At 39.2% G+C, this 22,386-nt stretch overlaps 1 protein-coding gene across 3 annotated transcripts in view; it reads left to right on the forward strand.

Moving 5' to 3' along the window:
- Window positions 1-22,386, forward strand: part of CDK14 (cyclin dependent kinase 14) — a 335,336-nt gene that overhangs the window by 44,338 nt on the left and 268,612 nt on the right. The window contains exon 3 of one of the 3 annotated variants that reach the window (XM_075048971.1): window positions 5,642-5,698. The exons of the other annotated variants lie outside the window; for them this stretch is intronic. Within the exon in view, the coding sequence (XP_074905072.1) occupies window positions 5,642-5,698 (57 nt within the window). The remainder of the gene's footprint in view (window positions 1-5,641; window positions 5,699-22,386) is intronic. 3 annotated transcript variants of the gene reach the window in all.

Below are 22,386 nucleotides of genomic sequence, written 5' to 3' on the forward strand. Positions count from 1 at the left end.
TGCATCCAAATTGAGCTAGACCTTTCTGAATCAGGGTATTTTTTTAAATTTTAATTTTTTTTTTTCCCCCCCAAAGGTTTAACTATGCCCACAGCACCATCAAGAGAATGGATACTATGGCTTTTGACTGAAATTTTTGTAGAAGTAGAGAGGGAGCAAGATGCATTCAACTGGTTTTGTGGGTTCTGCTGCACAATAAAGCTGCAGAGCCCTGTGTATCAATCTGTCTTCCAATTAAGTGTACTTAAACCTTGTGAGGGTCTTGCTGAAGCTCTGGGTTTTCGTCGTAATAGTTCCTGTTTCCCCCTTAGGACTGTTTTTCACCACACTTAGGTGAGGATACTTTATTATCCTCACCTGTATAAAGGAATGCGTACCAGGCATCTTAGGAGACTGCATGACTCCTTATTACTGTAAGTTACTGACAAATTGTTAAATATTTGTCCTTCAACCTCTGGTAACTCTCCTCATGTCCTCCTTTTCTTCTAGTACTCTGCCACATGGTAACAGAAGCGGGTTTGATTTCTGTCATGTTTTGGCTCAACTGTTCTGAATATGTGTAGGAATTCAGTAATTCTACTTTATTCTCCCTTTACATTTTTAGATGCTATATCCTAGGCTTCAGGTTTTGCAGCTTCTCTTTCATAATGGAGTATTAAAATATCTTGTCACTTTAATATAGTTTTGGCTTGCATCAGGAAGGTTCTTGTCCCAATTTCCCAACTGAGAGTGACGGATAGCTTGCCCTGGTCTCTGAGTGCGTGAAAAAAAAACATTTTCACTCTGCTTTTGTTGTTTCTTCCTTATTGCCGTAAGAATAATTTCTTAAGTTTGTTCTATGGTGGCACTTCATTTTTTCAGATAGTAATGACAATGGATACTTTTTCTGCCCACTTGTCTTTTGTGATTCACTTAGTTCTAGTTTTTACCTCATGGTTTTCATATAGTTATTGTGTTTTGTGTATATATTTTTATTTATTACACAATAGGAGAACATTTCTTGTTTGAGAACATGATCTTCATTCACATAATAAAATCAAGAAACCCATACCCTGATTATTTATGCTAGTAATAAGATGGCTAGAATTGGTCATTCTGTTGCAGTGACCTTTAGCATGTAGAATATTTTAGTATGCAAGAAGGATTTCAGAGACCAGTAGTAAATAATGAAATATTACTGGGACTGCAGAAACCTAGGGCAAGCTTTTCACAACCCAGACTGGACAGACCAGGGAGTCGTGTTTAATTCAAAATTCCCGCAGGCTAAATTAAGGTGAAATGACACCAAACTATCAGTTAAGGATTTTATTCATGACAGAAGCAAGCTGAACTGGGGAGGCGTGGTAGTAGGTGGCAGGGTTTCTCACAACAGGAATTGGCATAAGACTACTTTTGCAAACCGTGTAACCCAGGGTAACTGTATACATCAATTCAGGGAGTAAGGAGATCCCTCCTGTTGAGTCAGGAGGTTCAGAGCAGACCCCCTTGCTTTCTAGACTCCTCCTCAGAGAAGGGCCCAGAGGCAGCTGGATCCACTCTTAGTCCCAGACTTGGTCAACGGTTTTATGTCTTAAAGGGATGAGGTGTAGGGATTGTGGAAAAGGAAAGAGAGAAGAAGACAGAGAGAGAAAAAGGAAGAGAGAAAGATTTCACCGGTCCTGGGTCCAGCGTTGGTCCAGTCAGCCAACGGTCCAGTCCCGGTGGGCTTGTGCAATTGGGGCTTCAGTTTGTGTCCTTTTATCATCCTTGCCCCTCCTTTGGGCGGGCACTCGAACTTATTAGTTTAATGAGCAGTTTGTGAGCTTTTGGGCTTGGGGGTGGTTTGGGGAGTAACTTCTCCTTCCTTGCAGACCTGGCCACTGTTTGATCTTTGTATCAGAACAGCTTATCAGAACAGGGAGCTGCGCACCCTCCAGCATGCCCTCCCCCTCCTGTTGCTGATGTCTGAGCTGATGGGCTTTTCACCTTGGTTCCTTGCTGTGTAGGGTTTGTCTTTAAGCAGAACTTGCCTCACCACAGTGTTTGAGACATTAACTCTTTCTGTCTCTCACAAAGCTATGGCAAATCTGACTGCATTGGGTTGGATATGGAAGGATAGCTATTCAAAATCGTAATAAATATTTACATGTTTGAAGTTTAAGATGGAAAGAACCATAAAGTCAATGTAAATGGTACAACTAGAGAGAATTCTTACCCGTTTAGACAATCTGAATGAAAAACAGTGTTTCCCCCAGTTATTGGTTTTGAAAGTACCAGTGCAGTGTTAACCCCAAGTTAATGGGCAATTGCTGCATGGGGATTAGATCTTAGGTGCCCTGTACATCTCTTTCCTGGGCTGCCAAGACTGTCTCTAACTCCAATGTGATGCCTTACAATAGGAAAATACATTGTGGGAATGCCATATACAGTTGTGGCAGAAAGCATAAGTCATTTAAGAAATCCAGCCCATGGAAGGATGGGTGGGGGAAAGAAAAAGTAGAGCAAGTGGAACACAGTGTTGTCCTATCTAAATAGAAATATTTTTTGAGTGAAAACTAGAAAGGTTTAAATGTTCTTGATTTTTTTTTTCTACTGAAAAATCAGCCTCTTTTTCATAAGAATAGAACAATTTAGAAAAACTCTCTGCAACCAGTTTTGATTAAAAAAGGATTTGACTGGAATTGCTTTATTTTTTGTGTGTGTTTGGGGGTGGAGGGATTTAGCTGAGGTTGTCTATAGTATGGCTTCTCTTCCCAATCACCAAGGAAGAGTAGTGAAGTTCTGGAGTTAGTTTTCTAATGATATTGTAGAACATTCACCATTTTTAAAAAGTTTAAAAACTGGTTGAGATGAACAGTTGTCAGAAATGGTTTCAATTTAGGCAGTTCTTCCCTGGCAATGTCCTGCTTTCTAAGCTGTTTAAGGGCCAATGCTTAATGCTTTCCAACCAGTGGAAGAAACTGAAGGTCCTGCAAGTCTCCAAAGCTGTAAACTATTCCCAGTGCACGTAACTTCACAGCAATGTAGTGGGCAGAAATTTATTCCTGATCTCAGCTGGTTATAAGTCTGTGCCTTGGAGCATGAAGATTGAGGTTCTTGCAATTTTTAGTCTAGTTACAGAGGCTATTAATCATTATGTTCAATCCATTCTTGAATATTGCTAAGCTCTTTGTTCAATATGTTCTGAGCTATTGAACCTCACAGGTCAATTACACAGTGTTTATAAAGCTAATACTAGATTTTGACCAGGATTGAAAACATAACCCTCAGTGGGACCAGGTATTGCTTTTTAGTCAACGGTTGTTTCCTATGTTACATAGGTGAGGGGAAAAAATAACAACAAATTGATAAGGTATTCAGACTTCACAGAGAGGGAAGGGTGGCTAAATGCAGATGAGCTTTTGAGATTTCTGGAATCTTATCCTTGGTTCTGTTCATATTTCTCAATGGTAATTTTGGGGTTAATGTTAACTCTTAACAGATTGTTGACCTCCCATGTCGCAGTGGGTTGTTTACTCCAGCTGATGGATGTCTGCTATGCTGCAGTGCTGGGATTTGATTCCCTACATCTGGAGTACAGCGATGCTCAGCATGTTTAGGTAGTGTGAAATTTCATTCCTCACTCTCCAAAAGGCAAGGCATGTGAACATGGTGGGCCCAGATACAGACCTGGGACATGATTCCTCTGGTTTTCTTCCCCCACCCCCAAATTAGTGGTAATTTCACTAGCCTAATTTTGGTGATGTAACTAAAAAAAACCCCACCAAACCTAAAAAAACCTCCAAACAAAGCAAAATGCCAAAACACCCAATGAAAACAACTGGACCCCAGTATTTTGTTAGATATTCTGAAAATGTCAGGAATGCATGGTTACTGTTAGGATAGCTGTCAATTTATAAAAGGGCATCAGCTTCCCAGCCAATTTTGCAGACTTGGGAGAAGACCATCTGGAGGAGAAACGGAGCATATCCAACGATTGCAGAAGAGAATCATCACCGGTATCATACTCAATTAAAGCAAATGCTCAGCTGCCGAATCGCTGCATAAAAAGCTGACACAACAGCACCTTGACTTTTCCTTGGGGAAAATTTTAATAAAACATCACCCTATTCTGGGAATGAAAATTGCCTAGCATTAATAGCTTAGGCCAAAAGTTATATGTTTCTTTCTCTCTAGGAAGTGTAGTAGCTGGCTAATTTGTATGCTATAAAATGAAAACTTTCTCATGAGCCTGCCAGTAGTGTAACATCCATTTCGTCATGGTGGGATGAATAGTCTGGGAGGTTTCCTCCCAGAGTTAAAGGTACTTATTTTAGAAGATATTTTTTCCAGCTTGAACAGGCAAATATTACATTCCTTCTTTTGAAATGCTGAATGCTGAGTATCTCTGAATTGATACTTCCACATGTGGGAAGGGACCTTCCCTTTCTCCTGCATTCATTTACCCTGACTGGCCTCTGCAGTGAGGCTGTTTGGGAACTGGCCAGTTTTTGTTCATTACCTAGGAAAGAAGGCAGACTCACAAATGCTTTCATTTGTGGATACAAAAACATTTTGCAAATTCAAGAATAAGTTGTACATCACATTTTAACTAAACAGGGATTACTTGAGTTGCTTTGTGATTTTCTAAGCAAGACAAATGTATTCATTCAAGCGACTAAGAAGTAACGTTTGTTTTTTTTTGTTTTCCTGCTAGACTCCAAATCTCATTTAGAAATCTTTCAAGTATGAATAGACAAATTGGACTGAGTAGTCCAGTTAATGTCATGGCATTACTCAATACTGTGTCCTTTCAGCTTCTCAATCAGTGAGTTACCAGGAAGCACTTTACTGCAGAGGTGGTCTTTTCAGCAGTAGAAAGAATCCTATGGAACTGTAGGATAATTCAGGTCAAAAGGGACCTGAGGAAGTCTCTTGTCTAACCACCTGCTCAAAGCAGGGCCAGCTATGAAATTAGGCCAGGCTACTTAGAGATTTATCCAGTCGTATCTTGAAAGCTTCCAAGGATGGAGACTGTACAAACTCTCTGGATAACCTGTTCCACTCCTTGACTGTCAGCAGGGTGAAAAAGTTTCCCCTTACGTCCTGTCTGAATCTCCTCTTTCAACTTATGCTTGTTTCTTTTCCTCACACTATACGCTATCATAAAGAGCTTGTCTGTCTTCTCATATCCTCCTTGTAGATACTGGGGAGCTGCTACTAGCTTCCCCTGAAAATATCCCTTCCCCAGGCTGAGCAAACCTTGGACCTTTAGCCCCTTTTCACAGGACAAGTGCTCCAGCCCCCCGGCCATCTTGGGTGCCCTCTGTTGAACTCCCGGGTTTGTTGGTGCCTGTCTGGTACTGAAGGGCCCCAAACTGGGTTCAGTAATCCAGGTGTGGTCTAACGAGTGCTGAGCAGAGGGGGCTGATCACTTCCCTGGATGCAGTACCTGTGCTCCTGTTCAGTTTTTGGCCCCCACTGCTGCTGGGGTCGTGGGGGCTCTTGGGCAGCTGCTCTCTGCTGCCTTCCCCAGGGCTGTGTCTGCAGAGCTGCCCCTGGGCAGTCATCCCCAGCATGTAGTATTGCAGGGAAGGGACTTTATTCCCAGATGCTGGACTTTTTGTATGTCCTTGCTGAACTGCATGAAGTTTCCATCAAGCCATTTCTCCATCCTGTTTAGGTGTTTCTGGATGGCAGCCCTGACACCAACATCCCTACTCTGTCAACTGCAAACTTGGTAAGAGTGCACTCCATCGTCTCCTCCAGGTTGTTGATAGGGATATTAAACAGGACACGTCCCCAAATGGACCCCTGCAGTACTCCATTTGTTACCAGCCTCCAGGAAGAGTACAACCCATTAACCACTACCCTCAGGCATAATTAGCTAAACTTTTTTTTTTAGCCCAACTCGTCCACCCATCCAGAGTGTAACGACTTAACCTGAATACAGGAATAGTATGGGGGACTGTCAAAAGCCTTGTTAAAGTCAGTGATGTTCATCACTCTCATGTTGTCCAGAAATACAGTTGTTGTATCAGAGAAGGCAATTTGGTTGGTCAGGCAAGATTTACCCCCACTATATCCGTGTAGACTGTTCCCAGTGACCACCACTTTCTTGTGCCTGGAAATGTGCTCCAAGAGGATTTGCTCCACAATTTTCCCAAGGATTAAGTGAGGGTGACTAGTCTGTAGTTCCCTGATTGTCTTCTTGGTCCTTTTCTAAAGACAGGTACAGTATTTGCCTTTCTCTGGTCATCAGGGACCTTTCACAATCTCCATTCCTAAGGGATTGTTACGTTGCCCGAAGTCTACTTCAGGCAGATTTCAGTATTTAGTTGTCTACTTTGCAAGCCTGAATTCTTACTTCAGGCTGTCTGAAAATACTTGAAAGAGAAAAAATGTCCTTTCATTGTTTGTTCCAGAATTTAAAATATTTTTAATTTCTTTCAGGTGTGTTTTTTTCCCTGATACTCTGCCCCCCCAAAAGAAAATGAAGTTTACAGTTATTATGCGTGGTTTCAAATACAGTGAAGGCATTTCACTGAAGTTTGTAATGTGGTTGATGGTCTGCTTATGCATCTAATCACTTCATTAGCTGGAAACTTCAGATATTGTTGTGCAGCACACCTCAATCTTTCTTCTGTAGACAGAGTTTGTCAGAGGCGCTGTGGTTGCCATGACCTGTTTAGATGAGGATGCCAAGTGCTAATGCAGGATCGCAGTGCCAAGGAAAATTGTGGGGTTTGGTGTTTGACAGCACTCCCTGTTCTCAGCCTTGGAGGGGAGGTTGGCTAAGATTCTGGGAAAATTCTGGTGGTAGCTTTATTTTTGGTGGAGAGATGCTGTTACGTAAATACCCAATATCAAAGGTGTATATAGATTTGAAAATAATTGTGTGTGCTGGATTTTTTCATCGCTGTCTGATCTCTCTCTAGCATCACCTGGATCTCAAGCACCAGTAGCTAGTGTTATGACAGAGCTTATTGCGAAGCATGAATCAGAGCTCTTAAAGTTTTGTTTGTCTGAAAGAGCAACCTAGATAGGATCTACGTCTGCCCAGCTGTTTTCCTGAGTCTGAGCATTACTCATTTGGCTGAACGCTTGCTTCACTGACCCTTTTGCTCTTAGCAGACTCTGGGCAGGATCCTGGAATACCTGAGCAAATGCTGTGGAGATCTTAATCTATGTTTTGACTAATATGAGCAGTGGCTTTCAGGTATCCCAGAAAAGGCTCTTTGAGTATTGTACAAAACCTGAACCGTTGGCATTTTAGGTTAAGGAGTATGCAAGACACATGGATTTGTCATTACACAAATCCTTCACATCTCTGCCTTGCTTGGGAAGGGTGCATCTGTCACCATTTGCCCATGGCTGATCTGATCGGATGATTGATCTGATGATCAGTTGCACTGACGATGCAGGTGAGCCTCATGGTGGTGGTACGAAGAAGCAGTGCCGCTGGAGATGTGGGCTGCCTCTGTGCACACCTGCTCACCCCAATCCACACTTGGGTGCTTTGTGCTCAGAACCACCTTTTCGTGCCTCTGGTACGTACCACTAGCAGTTGTGTACATGTGGAATAAAAGAAAAATATGAAATCTAGAATGTCTTGTTTGTTATAAATGGCTAGAAATACACTGTGCTATTCCAGATTTATTAGCTTGTGAAATGATGTGGTGGGACTTCAACAATAGTGTTTTCACTATTCTGAGAAGCAGACATTTAACCATAAATCATACTTGCATGTGCAGTCTATTAAATATGTAGCCTTATTTTTACATAGCCCTATTTTGTGGTATGCATGCATACTGTGTGCTTACATCTACCAACTAGTATTGTATTGCAACCAAAGAAATGATGTGATTAATGTGCAATACAGATAGAAACACTGATACCTGTAGTGGTGGGTAGTGTGCTGTAAATGTGTAGTAGGGCCTTATATACAGACATTCAGCTAATAATACATTGGATTAATAACTTGTTTTCCTGTGCTTAGAGAATAAGTAAATTATTATAGAGTATTCAATGGTACTAATTTGCACTGGGATAAATGATATATTATAGAAGTGCAACTGGAAATTAGGTCATTAACTAGGCTTTTTATTGGACAGTCTTCTTAAAATACTGCCTGCAATGTGGTTGATGCAAAAATGAAAGTTGTTTCATAATAGTATATCCTATAAAAACTATTTCAAGAAAGGTCTGTGGAGAAAATTGGAGACATTTTGAAGGAAAGTACCTTTTTTCTGTTGTGTAAAAACTTTTAGATAGAATTAATCCTAATCAGTCAAATATTTTGCCTTGCAGCTAGTATTTTATTTGCTAAAATTTATTTAGAAAAAGGCTAATTTCTTTAAAGGTTATATGTCAGTAAAAGCATTTTTTTCTTCAATTCTCTGTTATGTGATAGAAACTTAAAGTGTTTAGAATGCCTTTTGTTTAAGGGTTTGTGGTGTGTCATACTCAGCTTTTTCTTAGCTACCAGGGAATGGTTTAGTGTGTTAATTTTAATGTACGAATGTGGAATATCTCCAGGCCTTTTATATGAGAAGTTTCTTTGCTGCTTGTATTTTGTGGCCACAGTCACTTTCTGGGTTGTTTTCATGCAGTTCCTGGGGTTAAAACCTTTATGGCATCCAAAGCAAATCCCTTGTGCTTGTTGATTCCACTTAAATCAAATTCTCAAAAGCTACAGAACGTAGTACAACAAATTGTTCATTGAAGAATGACCCTTAAATTTATATGTGAAGGAAAGAAGTTTAATGTTCCTGGTTTTTCCCCTCTCTTTCCCAGAAAAATCGTGGAAAACCAGGTGTCCACAATTTCTAACCTAAAGGTGAAATTTCCTTTACAAGGTAGTTTTCTGTGCCAGCAGACAGTTTTTTCTACCAGCCTGCCTTAAACCCAGGCTGGCTTTTGTCTAATGGCTGTTAATGTCACCTGTATGTGAGAGGCTGTTTTGAAGTCTTAAGTCTTGCAGATAAAGAGGGTTCATACCTATGGTGCTGAGCTTAGATGCTGCAGTATTGTATCAGCAAAATCATTCTCCAAATGAAACAAGGAGATTGGTGTTGGGTTTGTTTTAAGATAAAGTGTTTTTATTCCTGCTTTACTTTAAACCCCAAAGTCTTAGCTTCGGAGGTCACCAGAACCTGATCTTGTCTGTCGATCTCTGTTCTCCTTGCTGAAAGTGTTGCCTTCCTTTTTTTTTTTTTTTTTTTTTTTAATTTTTGGCATTTTTACCTTCTCTGCTTGTGTCCCTTGAGCTTTCCCTCAGTAGACATCTGCTAAAATTGCTTCAACCCTTTTTAAACTATCCCACCTTTTTTGTGAGTTTTACTGCCATCCCTCTCCCTGTGTGTTTGACTCTGCATGTTACAGAGTAATGCAGACCACTTGTCACATGCCAGTCCATTTAAGTAAATAAATGTTCCCAGTTTGATACGGTTTTCCTATGGCACGCTGTATCAAATGGTGGGTCTTGATAATGTGTTTCTGAGCAGGAGACTAGATTAGCTACTCGAATCAGTGATTTGGAAGGTGAGTGAGTGCCAGGTCTTTGTAAAATTGATATCTGCTCTGCGCACAGGAACAGCTTAATCCACTGGGATGCCAGCCATTTGAGTGGGTAAAATGTAAGCAGAGGGTTTCGACTGCGCCAGCTGTGTGACAGGGAAGCAGCTGGAGTGCTGCCGGAGAGCAGTTGGCAGCGCTGAGCAGTGACAGAGGAGCTTCGGAGTCGGATAGGAATATAAACACTTGTCTAGCTGAAATGCTTAAAGGAAGTATTTCTATACCTCCATTATTAACTGATTATGAAAAATGGAGCTAATGTTTTAACCGTAAGCTCTGATATGACAAACGGACTCATGAAGAACGTAGTTTATTTGGGACTGCAGTGAGATCAGTAGAGCGGAGGCAGATTTTTTCTGTGTGTTTGGTGGAGGGAGGTGGGAATGTCACTGAAACATGATATCGAGAAGTATTTTGTGTATGTTCTTACACAACTAAACTAAACTTAGGCATTATGGAGATAGGTGGGGTGGTGGAAAAGCCTTCTAAAGTCAAGTGAGCAAAAAAAAAATAGTAAATTTTACTTTTTTATAATGTTATGATAACCTTTAAAGCAGTATGATTTAAAATAGTTTTAACTGGAAAAAAATTTGTGAAGTTTAACTGGGCAGGGGGGAAGAAATACCTTTCTGCTGAAGTTTCAAGTCAAACTGCTAACGTCTTGAATGCTGAATCAGCTTTTGACAGTAATATTTATTTCTGCAGAAATAAAATTTTCAACAAATTTTTTCTTAATTCAATAAGTAGTTTCTTCAGAGACTGGAAGTTGGAAGCTGAAAATCAGGATGCTTTGTTCTCATCTTCAGTGTATCTGTAAAAATGAGCCTGAAGTGATGACACGTACCAGTTCTCCAATCGCAAAAAGAATAGCAATGAGAAACCTTCCTGATTTATAGTAACTGCAGACAATAATGTACTTGTTACATTATTGTTATTTTTGTGTTTTTTCTTGTCTACCATTTAAAATGGTTTTATTTACTGAAAAATTTTAAATTGTGGTATTAATGTATTTTAGTTCCAGTTTCCTTTTAAATGCTGCTTAAGACAAATTATATGGAAATAATTTTTATTTTCTGTTTACTAGACCTAAGTTACACGTTCCTTAATACTACAATTGATACTAAAATAAATTGAGAATTTGAATACATATGTAATTTCTGAAGCTCATCATCGTGTATTTCATGCTTGGAAGAAATTGCAAATTTAATATAACAATTATAGTTAGTTGAAAACAGATCTTTTAATGATTACCAGCTGATAATATGTAACCCTTTAAGGAAAGTAAATCTGTGCAAACTTATAACAAGTTCTAAAATAAGTTTTTCAACTTGATTAAAATGGATGATTAAAGTTTCTTTTCAATGGAAATAATAAGTAGGACAAACTTCTTTATCTGTCAGTGGCTTTTATTTTTGAAGGCAAAACCCCCTGTCATTAGCAGCCCATACAAGATCCAGATGTAGAGAACATGGGGTTAAATCTTAAATCTAACAATGTGCTGTAAATAAAGGTGTAGTTGAGGACCTACAGCTCCTCTAAGGAGCCTGCAGCTGATGTGTCTGAGAACAGATCACTGGATTTTCATTTGGGGGATAATTTTCTTTTTATAGCGCAGAGTAAAGAAAACATTTTTAGTTATATTCATTCAATGCTGCCATTTCTCAACAAAATCTTGTACTTACTGCAAAATGTTTTCCCATGATGACCCTTTTTGCTTCTTATGTAACCATGTCTGATCTATGTTTCTGTTTGTGTGAAAAAAAAGAAAAAAGAAACTTTACATGAATCAAAGCAATTAAAAAAAAACCCAAAAACAACCCCCAAAACCCCCTAAGAACCAAGTCTGCTGTGCAGGTTATATAAAATGTATTGATAAGTAAAGTCCTGACTTTTACAGTTGTGAGGGAGGTGAAACAAAGCCTGGAGTCATGTGCAATGACTTTCCTATTTGTCTTCTGAAACCTCATTACACTTTGCAAATCTATTGCCTGTATTAATGCTGATCCGCTAATGGTAATTCTTGGGAGCTCAATGCAATATATTTCTGCTGTTTTCTGACTGACATCAGTAACCATGAAGATATTACTTATATCCGTATTTGTCAAAGCATTGTTTGGGGCCTTTGTTTGCAGTTGCTACTCATCAAGGCTAAGCTAAATTTAAGGCGACTTAAATCCAAGCAATGTTGATGTTCTAGTGAAAATTTTGGAAGAAAAGGCAGTGTTAGCTCCTCTGAGAGCAGATAGAGAAAAGCTTTTTTTTAATAATATTTTTAACATGAAATATAGATGCTAGGAATTAAGCTTGAGTGATTTAAATTTGAATTATTGTTCGGTGTAGGTTTGTAATGTTTAAGAATAGTAGGCCATACTTTAGCACTGCCAACCCTAAAACTGCTTCAGAAGTGTTTAGGTAACACAGTGTCAGTGCAAAATGTGCTCAAATATCTTTGAGCAATCCATGGTTGGGTCAGCGAGCCCAGGTGACATGGAGTGTAAGGTCATGTGGAACCGGAGTAATGTGCGCCTCCGAGTTGGCTGGATGCGTGGTGGTTTGCAAACCTAAGTATGTATGTGTTGGTAGGTATGTACAGTTATGCATGCATGTGGGTAGTCATCCAATAAAGCTCACAGACTGATTTCAGTTTGAGAAGCTGCCTTTTATATTTTTGTTCAAAATCATAAGTATGAAAACAAATACAAATGAAAAAAATCCACTTTATATAAAATGTATTTTTAAAATGCCTACAAGCAGTCAAGAGATGATGGAGATGAAGCAATGCTGACCCTGCACTACCTACAGCACAATGACCAAGCATTTCCATAATGTGATTACTTTTCACATTAAGCTGAGTGAATTACAGCATATTTTCTCCAAAGGGTGTGCTGTAGTTGTGGCATGAGTGAATTCTAGGGCTTTTAAAGAATTGCAAGTGTTCGGTAGTCATGGCTGCTTTTCAATCAGTTGCAGTTCAGCACTTATGAAGAAACATAATTTCTTTTTTAAAGGGAATGTTGTGGTAGAGGCATATCTTAATAGATTACAGTGTGTGAATGAAATGATGTTTTTGGAAGGAAGAAGTGAATGGAGGGAGTAAAGATCATTTATGGTATTGTGCATAATGCCTTAAATCTAATTTTATTTCATGTCTTTAATACTAATTGCTGATGCTAATTTTAAGCTAAGGTAATAGTTTAATAGCAAACTTTAAAACCCTAAGGTCGCTCTATTGAGTGGAAGACATTAAAGTGACATCAAAGAAAATGCTGTCATTGGAGTTTGCCAACCTGATAGCACATTAAAATTTGCATAAAAGGCCAGGACTAAATTAATACATCAGATTTCGCAGTACTTCTAACCTCAGAACCAAGCTGCATTCAAATATCGTTTCTTCTGGCAGAGAAAGTGCTGTGATGCTTTTGGCAAGTTATTAAACATCTGAGCCTTAATTTTCCATCTGAGGGAGAAGAAAATTATTATCTTTCTCAGTGGGTATTGAAGATACATTTCTTAATACATCTTGAAGATATTCAGATATGGCAGTACTAGGGAGGGAGGATGGCCTTGGAAATACAAAGATGAAGTCAGACAAAAGTTATGCAGTATTGCTTCACTTTGCCCCCATAACACAAAGAAGTTTTATTCTGTCTAATGTGGGTTTTGGATTGGTATGGATTTTTTAGCCTTTTGGTCAAAAACAATGAAATGAACCTCTGCTTAGACTGAAGTTTGGCACCTTCTTGTGAAAGAGCACTTTATTTCTGATGTTTTAAGTGTAAGGGCCTTGATGTGACAGTCTAAGGAAAATCTCTGTTTCTTCTAGGAAATAGCTAACATAATTCTGCTGTTAAGATATTTTAACTTGGTAAAACCATATTTTGCAGTGTAAATTAACAGGTAACTGTGTAACATCCTACCATTTCCCTATCTTCTATGATAAAAGAAATGAGGAATCTGTTTTTATTGTTTACTTTAAGAACAAGGAGTGTAGTCATAATATTTTTGTATTAATATGTTGGACTGATGCCAAGCTTATGTTAACATATTGGTTTGGATTTACATGCATTAAACCATGCCAGTTGTATGTAACGTGTGATTCAAGGAATGCTTGTGCACTTGGATTTAAATTTTCACTTGTGTGGGTTTTTTGTTTGGTTTTGGGTTTTGTTTGGGTTTGGTTTTCTTTTTTTCTTTTTTTACACTGTGTATGTGTATTAATGGTTCTGTTAAGTGTATCTTTTTTATTTGTGCTTTGGCCTTTGCTAAAGGAAGACCCAGGTTTGTGGGTTTTTAACTTTATGTTTGCATAATAAAGTGTTTTTTTTAATTTTGTGGCTTTCTTGCACCTATTTTTAAAAACCTGCTGCTAGGTTTTTTGTTCTAGTACTAATATACAGGTTTCACTATGTGTCATATGGAAATGGATTCATGCCTTTAACTGGTATTCATTTTTATTACTTGGGATTTTGGTTAAAGAACAGCTGTTTGATAAGGGCAGGCTTAATGTTGTTTATATACCTGGGTTTGAAATGAAAAGCAGCAATTAAAAAATGTAAATGAATATTTCTGGAAAGTGACCCCAGGGATGCCCTTGATGTATGTTGTTTGCTACAGTTGATGCGATGGAGGCATATTACGCAGTTTAATATTCAATGATATTTTGTCCCCTGCCTTCTCAAAAGTTGAGCTTTAGGGGAATACAGTTGGCAGAGTAAGAATAGAGACTGAAGTGTTAATTTATCACAAACAAATCCCAAACCCCTTGAAATTTGAGATCACATCAAACAATGCACCAACTTTGAAACCTGTATTGTCTTTTCCAGAGTTGCACAAAGACAGGTACATGCTCTCACCTAGGAACCTCTTGTACTCTGTGTCTTGTGAAAGTGCCTCTGGTAACTTCTTCATTTGCTTTGAAATGGCTTGGGAAATGGCAGTGCTCAGGCCTTGCAATCCTTGGAATTAGGTGGCTGCAAAGGCTGTTTCATTTGTCTTATGATAGACACCTGCTATTAGCAGGAAAGAGTAAGGATAAGATAATGATGATCTAACTATTCAGGTATGGGACAAGAATTTATTTGAGATCTCTGTAAATACTACTGGCAGCCTTTGCTGGTAATCATTGTATTAAACAGTCCTCAGTGAGCCAACATTTTAAGTGGCACTTTTCAAAGATTCATTTGAATTGTTTGCCAATTGCCAGCTGTTTTTTTAAAATACACAGTCAGTAAGTAGGCCTATCAAAAAATAATTGTGTAAGTCATTTCAGTTTCAGTGCTTGTTTGAAGCAGAAATACACCAGCCTAGAAAAGAGTGTGGACTTTGAGGGAGGAGATAGAGAGCATCCTTTATTCTGGATAAAAATCCAAATTATCCTGCTTGGTCTTGCTCCACGTTCATGAAGGAGTACAAGCGCAGCCCAGAGTCACCGTGATTCCATGGCGAAGCAGGAAGAGGTAGTCTTCTCCTCACTTGACAGCATGTGCGATCTGCAGAGTCGGGCTCTTCGCTGCGTTGCTCTGTGGATGCCAGTTTTCAGGAAAGTTCAGCAGGTGTAAGAATGATCAGTAATTTTAGGAATTACACATCCTTACCGCTTCAGTGAATTACCTCACTTAAAGTTCAGCAAAGGACAGTCTTCTTTCCAAAAAGGATTTTTCTTCTGCTGTCGTTATTTTATCCAAGTTCTCCCAAACTTGGTATCCTGAGAAAACTCTTAATGAATGCATATTGGAGGTTTGTTAAAGCATAGCTAAAACTTTCAAGGATCTCATATTGTAGAAGTATACTGCAACTCCTTATATAATGTGCTAACTTGCCTGTGCATATGCTGAAGCATGAGGAGGGACTTCCATCTGAAAAGGGACAAAGTCAGACTGCTGCTGTGACGTATGCCCTCGGGTTTCAGGTATCTGAGGCACCTGGAGAACGTGAGAGCAAGGTTGCTATTTTTCCCTTAAGTATAATGAGTGCTTCTAATATATGCAGAAAAAGGAGCCTAACAAGGAGTTTGGAGGGTTCAGGAAGGTGTTAGAAAAGGACATGGGTGTGTATGGGTATGTATGGAGGGTAAGGGCATAAGAGTGGGTATGGAGGGCTAGGAGCACAGTCGGTTATCAGGAGCAGTTTAGGAGTGTGGGGGAAGATATTTCTAATATTTGGAATGCAAGGTCCATTTGGGAATTCAAATCTTTCTGTGGAGTCCTCAGCCTCCCTGTTCTTTTTCAGCAAACAGGTGTGAAGCTCACTGATACGCATGCCCTATGCACAGCTGATCCATTTTGGGGTGGAAGCTATTACTGTTGTCACTGTTTAAACTTAATTACAGAAGTCTGTGATCTAGTGTTCCTGGTAACAATATAGCTACAGGTGAATCTGTATGAGAGAGAACTGTATTATCAGGTATTTTAGAGGAAGGAGTGATATTATATACAATGAATTAGAACCAAAATATCCTGTTAAAATTTAGCTTTAGCTCTGAAGACTGTTTCTTGGACTTAGTTTACTCATTTTTTTGGTGTTGCCTGTCCTGACAACTTAATTGCCAGTCTCATAAACTTTGTTCTTGTTATGAAATGTTTAGAATTTGGCATTTATGTGACAATCTTTTTAGCATTTCAAAAGTAACTGAGAGATGAAATCAATGTGTATACTGAAGACCTACTTAAAATTGCATTAGGGATGTTGAGTGTGTCTTGTAAACTACTATAAAACTTTTTTTTCTTTTTTCTTTTGACCAAGTAGGGCAACAACACCCAAGGGGGCTCAACACATGAATTCTTCTTGTGCTGCTGGTACTGGCCTTCAGAGAAATTGAGAAAGGTGGTGTCCCCCTTCCCAGAGCTGTGAAAACTGTGATAAAACCAATTAGCCATCTGTGCATGTATTGTAATTGGTAGTTCGTGCTGTCATGGGCAGTTAAAGAACAACCAGCCTTTTGTGTGTTTATCTCTCAATATGCTGGTTCCACTGAGGTTAATGAGACTCCCCAGGAATATAAAAACCTCAGATATAAGTGTAGAGTATGAGGTGTGTATTTTTATTGTAACATTTCGAATAGAAACTGTTTATTTGGTAAGTGTCAAATCTGTGGTTGGCATATGAAATTCAAAAGCAGCCATAAGACATTTTAAAGTGATCTTATGCTTGGTTTTTTTGTGGCAGTGTGGCTTCAGTGGAATCTTAGATGGAATTCTTCTTGTCTGAATTTTTATTGCCTTAGTAATCGTATCTGTTAGTACTCAGTCTTTTTACATTTTAAATTATTTCCACAACCTTTTCTGAGGACAGACAGATGTCCTATTAGACATATGAGCCCTCAATATTATAAGCTCTAAAAGCATTGCAGGATTTTTGTCAGTCGTTTTTGTCAAAATTGTGTCAGGCAGCAGCAATAATGTTATGCTGGAGTACCTCACGCATGTACATTCTCTCAAAGACATCCAGTACTGTTGGGAATCATACCTCAAAAGAGTTGTTCTGCAGGATTTACATTTCTGAGGCCTTCAAATCTTTCCTCAGCAAAACTTTAAGTAGCAGTTTGTCCTTGAAATGCTTTAGGGGAAACATAATCTATATGTTTTGATGCTTCTTCTGTTCTGGATGTCTTTTTCCACTTACCATTCTTAATTAAATCTGGTATTGGTTTTTACGGTAAAACTTTTGTTTTGCTCCTGATTCCATAAAAGGTTTTGTAAGCAAAAGGTTTTATCCAATAAAATAGGGATTTACACATAGAATCATAGAATATCTCAAATTGGAAGGGACCCATGAGGATCATCAAATCCAACTCCCTGCTCCTCACAGGACTCCCTAAAACTAAACCATATGACTACATGCATTGTCCAAGTGCTCCCTGAACTCTGATAGATTTGGTGCCGTGACCACTTCCCTGGGGAGCCTGTTCCAGTGACTGACCACCCTCTCAGTGAAGAACCTTTTCCTAATGCCCAGTCTGAAATTCCCCTGACGCAGCTTCATTCCATTTCCTTGTGTCCTATCACTGGTCATGTACTTGTACATCTACTTGTAGGCTGGGTTGTCTTTAGTTTGGGTGACAGCTCAAAAGCTGAGTGAAGATTGTCTAATGTTATGTGGGAGGCGTATTGTTACTCATTGGCATTATGCGAGGCAAGCGCAACCTGGCTGAAGATGGAATGCTTTGATTATCAGACACTAGGTAGCATGAGAGAAACAATTATGTAAAATTACATCGTTCAGATGGCAAACTAAAACTATGTTTTACAGAAAGAAAAGATATGTTATGGCTGAGAGCACATAACTAAAATGACAAGTACATAGAATCATAGAATCATTTAGGTTGGAAAAGACCTTCAAGATCATAGAGTCCAACCATCAACCATGCCCACTAAACCATGTCCTGAAGTACCCTGTCCACTCGCTTTTTGAATATCTCCAGGGATGGTGACTCAACCACTTCCCGGGCAGCCCATTCCAATGTTTGACAACCCTCTCACTAAAAAAATTTTTCCTAATATCCAACCTAAATCTCCCTTGCCTCAACTTGAGGCCATTTCCTCTCATCCTATCTCCAGCCACCTGACAGAAGAGACCAGCACCCACCTCACTATAACCCCCTTTCAGATAGGTCTTGCTTGCTACAAGTTTCCTTCTTGGCTTTTTCTTTTTAATAGTTAGTATCGCTACAGTTTTCTTACTCAGTTCTCCTCTTGCCTCTCAACTGTTCTGCTTTCGAATCTCCCCACTGACACAGAAGGCAAGGAAGGGTGGGGTTCCCTCCCTCTCTTAATTGAATAGGTGGCCAGCTTGGCTCATCTCACTTCTTTGTCTATAAAGAGTCTAGTAGAGCTGAGTCTTATTTTAATGACTAGGCTGCTAGGGTAATACTAATATTACTTTTAAGTTTTAATTAAGAAGACATCTTACTAATTGGAAGAACAACAGAACAATCAAGTATCAGTGATTCTACTTCATAAGGGAAGTTTCTTAACATCCAGATTGTGAAGAAATGTGTTCACTGCTGCATAATTTTGTCCATGAACCACAGAGCTCATGCTGCCTCTTTTTTTTGAAAGTTTATTGTTCCTTTCTAGAAAAGAATCTAAGATTCCTCTTAAGAAAATATCTGAAGCAAAACATTATTATCATTTTAACTATGCATAGATAGTCATGGGACCTCTTAGATTATGAGGATGACTGATTTAAGGGGTTTTGGCTTTGTTTTATGGTACAGTAAGAATTCTTTCCATAGTAATCTTCTGCTAAAACAGTCAGAAATGAAATATAGTACCAGGTTTGTTTTTTTCCCACAGAAGATTTTGCAAGTGGGTTTAGTCCTGTGAGAGTTCTGAAGAAGGAAGTAAGTGTCTGAGCACCAAGGCAACCATGCCTCAGGAGATGCATGGCTGCATCATTCTTTTCCTGCAAAATAGCTTGATATGTGCAGACATATAGATACCTTCTGGAATGGCCAAAACAAAAATAGTGAAGTGTACAAGTGGGTTTTTTTTCTTGGTGTTTGGAAGCAACACTGCAAAGAGCTCTCATGCAAAACTGTAAATATTCAGTATTTTGTAGACTTTCTGGCATGAAACATTGCACTGTAAATCCTGTAGCAGTGATTTAAGTGGAAGAAGATATCCATTCTCAACCTTCAATCTGTTAGTTCTATGGAATCTTTCACCTGTTTTGTCATAGGCCTTAGTTTCTTCTCTTTCCTCATGTGGTAGGGAGTCTTTGACTTGATAAAAGAGACAGATACAAGCTAGATAGATCAATCAATGTATTTTTTCTATGTCATTTAACCGAGAGAAGTTTCGTTTGCATTTGAATTTGTTAGACTGAAACAGCATGTTTCCTTTAAAAATTCTTATCAAAATTCAAGTAATTACTGAGTATCTGAAACAAGGTAATAGAAATTCTTTCCCCCCTCTGAAATTAGTATTTTGTTCCTTTTTTAATTATTAAAACCTTTGAGGCTTCTTGAATTTTCTTGATAGGCCACATATTTGCTCATGAGCTGAATAGAACAAATCTGTTGATGTATAAATCCGTTCCAGGCCTATATAGCCACTGTGTGTTCCATCACATGAAAATCCATGTTGTCCTACTTCACAAGAAGGTGGTAGGGCAGAATATCTCCAGGGAGTCTATTTAAGACCATACTCTAATGGGGTCTAGCTCCAGAGATGCTGAAAGAGGTGGTCTGAGGAAGAAAAAAACGTTTAGGTGGAACTTTCTGTGAGAATAGGTGCTCTGTGAACATGTAAGCTGTAGTAGCTGTGCTACCACTAACTCTGTTTTGTAGAGGTACTTTTTATAGTATGAGGAAGAGGGGTTTTTCTCTTCTCCTTTCTGAAGTTTAATGTCTTCAGCAACTCACTCCTCCTGAGATGCTTTCTATTTCTCGCCTAAGATGTCCTGGGAAAATAGATAAGCTGCTCAACATGCATTAAAGCTTTATCAAGTTCTGGACTGATGTGCCCTTCAGTGAGAATGCCCAGGTGAATGCAACCCTCTTGTCTGAGTTAGTGAGATAAAACGGGACAAGAAAAGCAGTCTGCAAGGGGGTAGTGACCCAAATGGTAAAGGACTTTATAGGTCAAAACCAACACTGTATTTAACTGAAGAGCACATAAATATTAGTGCAATACCTGTAGTTCTGGTGCTTGTTTCCTGTGAGTACTTGACTCAGCATTGCATCAGATTAAGATTTGACATGTCTTTTTGATATACATCATTCTGTGCCAATTTAATTACTAAAGAACAAAGGTATGGGTGACTGCAGTGAAACTCTTGTCCATTAGGTAGTGCAGCCCTCTAGACAAATATATCTGGAAGAAGGGAAGATGATTCTCACAGCTGCTTCTCATATTTGATCATGAGAACCAACAGTACTCCTAAATCAGGTATTACTTGAGTGTTTCTATTTAATTTTTTTGTCAGCAACTTCTTTAATCTCATAGCGCACGACCATCTAACCTAGTGTTTTGCTATCATCAGATTTTCCAGTCATTGTGATTTGCATGATGCTTCTACCTACATCACATCTGTCGTGTATGCCATACAGAACAGGTAAAATATCCATTTTTGACACTTAGAGGGGAATGGCAACTAACCTTCCAGGTAGAAGACAAAGACATGGAAGAGGGATGAAAAATTGGCACATTGAAAAAAGCTATTGTTTAGTTGAACTGCCAAAAGTTGCCCAAGGATTTTGCAGTATATACTATTTGGAGGATAAAACAATAATGGCATTTCATGCTGATATGTACAAACTGATGCATATGAAGAACTTTACTGCATCTGTGCATGTGTAATGGTGAGTCTAAACAAATTACATTATTCTGGATAAGAATTATAGGGTCATTGGATAATAGCTTGAAGATAGTGACTCAGTGTTCAGCAGTAGTCTAAAAAATAAGTAAACATTCAGAAAACAATAGGAAAAGAAAGGAGAACAAAACCAAAGCTGTCATCATGTTATTGCAGAAATCCTGTTAGTGTAAATATCATATCAAATATTAGCCATCATAAAACAAAAATGGCACAGAAGATGACACAGAGGGAAAAGATAAGAATCATCAGTTAGAAGTGCAATATAGCTTCCATTGAGTTGAAGGTAATAGACTAAGACCCGTTAGAGTGTAAAATGGAGGATTGAGGGAGGATGAGACAGTAACCTGTAAGATCACAAGCTGAATTTATGCTGGTGAAGAGGGAATAATTGTGCAATGTTTCTTTAGCTGCTTTGTAGTTCCTATGTAGTGAGAAATAATCCAAGAGATGGAATGTTTTCTAGCTGCATGGTGTTGTATAACTCTCTACCACCTGGAGGCCAAAGGTATAAAAGACTTCAAAAGTGAAATTCCTTCACAAAGTTGTGAAGGATAGGTCTGGATTTAATCTTTGAATTACAAAGTAAACTGCTGCTGGTTAGAAGGATATACAGGAGGAAGGATCACATTTGTCTATGCTTATCCTCTAACAAATTTGGTTGCTTTCAGAAACAGGCTAGATTAACTTTTATTCTGATTCTGTGTGATTATCACTATGTATGTTCCTCTGACAGCTTTCAATTATGTTAATATTAAAAAAGACTTTTTTTAAATCCAGGCTTTATACCTGCTCTACAGTGATGACCTGTTCAGATAACTGAAAGAGTGTAGCATCTCTAGAGGGAAGGCTGAGAACTAACCTCCATTTAGAAGAACGAAAAGGAAGGAGGTTGATTTGTACACCTGTGGTGGGTTGACCCTGGCTGGACGCCAGGTGCCCACCAAAGCCGTTCTATCACTCCCCCTTCTCAACTGGACAGGGGAGAGAAAATATAACAAAGAGCTTGTGGGTCGAGATAAGGACAGGAGAGATCACTCACCAATTACCATCACAGGCAAAACAGACTCAGCTTGGGGAAAATTAACTCAATTTATTACAAATCAACCAGAGTAGGTAATGAGAAATAAAACCAAATCTCAGAACACCTTCCCTCCACCCTCCACCCCTCCCTTCTTCACGGGCACAACTTCACTCCCAAATTCTCTACCTACCCCCCTGCAGTGGCACAGGGGGATGGGGAATGGGGTTTACGCTCAGTTCATCACACGTTATTTTCTGCCGCTTCATCCTCCTCAGGGGCAGGACTCATCACACTCTTCCCCTGCTCCAGCGTGGGGTCCCTCCCACGGGAGACAGTCCTCCAGGAACTTCTCCAACGTGGGTCCTTCCCACGGGCTGCAGTTCTTCATGAACTGGTCCAGCGTGGGTCCTTTCCATTGAGTGCAGTCCTTCAGGAGCACACTGCTCCAGCGTGGGTCCCCTACGGGGTCACAAGTCCTGACAGAAAACCTGCTCCGAGGGCTCCTCTCTCCA

This window comes from Buteo buteo, chromosome 2, assembly GCF_964188355.1.
Source record: "Buteo buteo chromosome 2, bButBut1.hap1.1, whole genome shotgun sequence".
NCBI classification, from domain to species: Eukaryota; Metazoa; Chordata; class Aves; order Accipitriformes; family Accipitridae; genus Buteo; species Buteo buteo.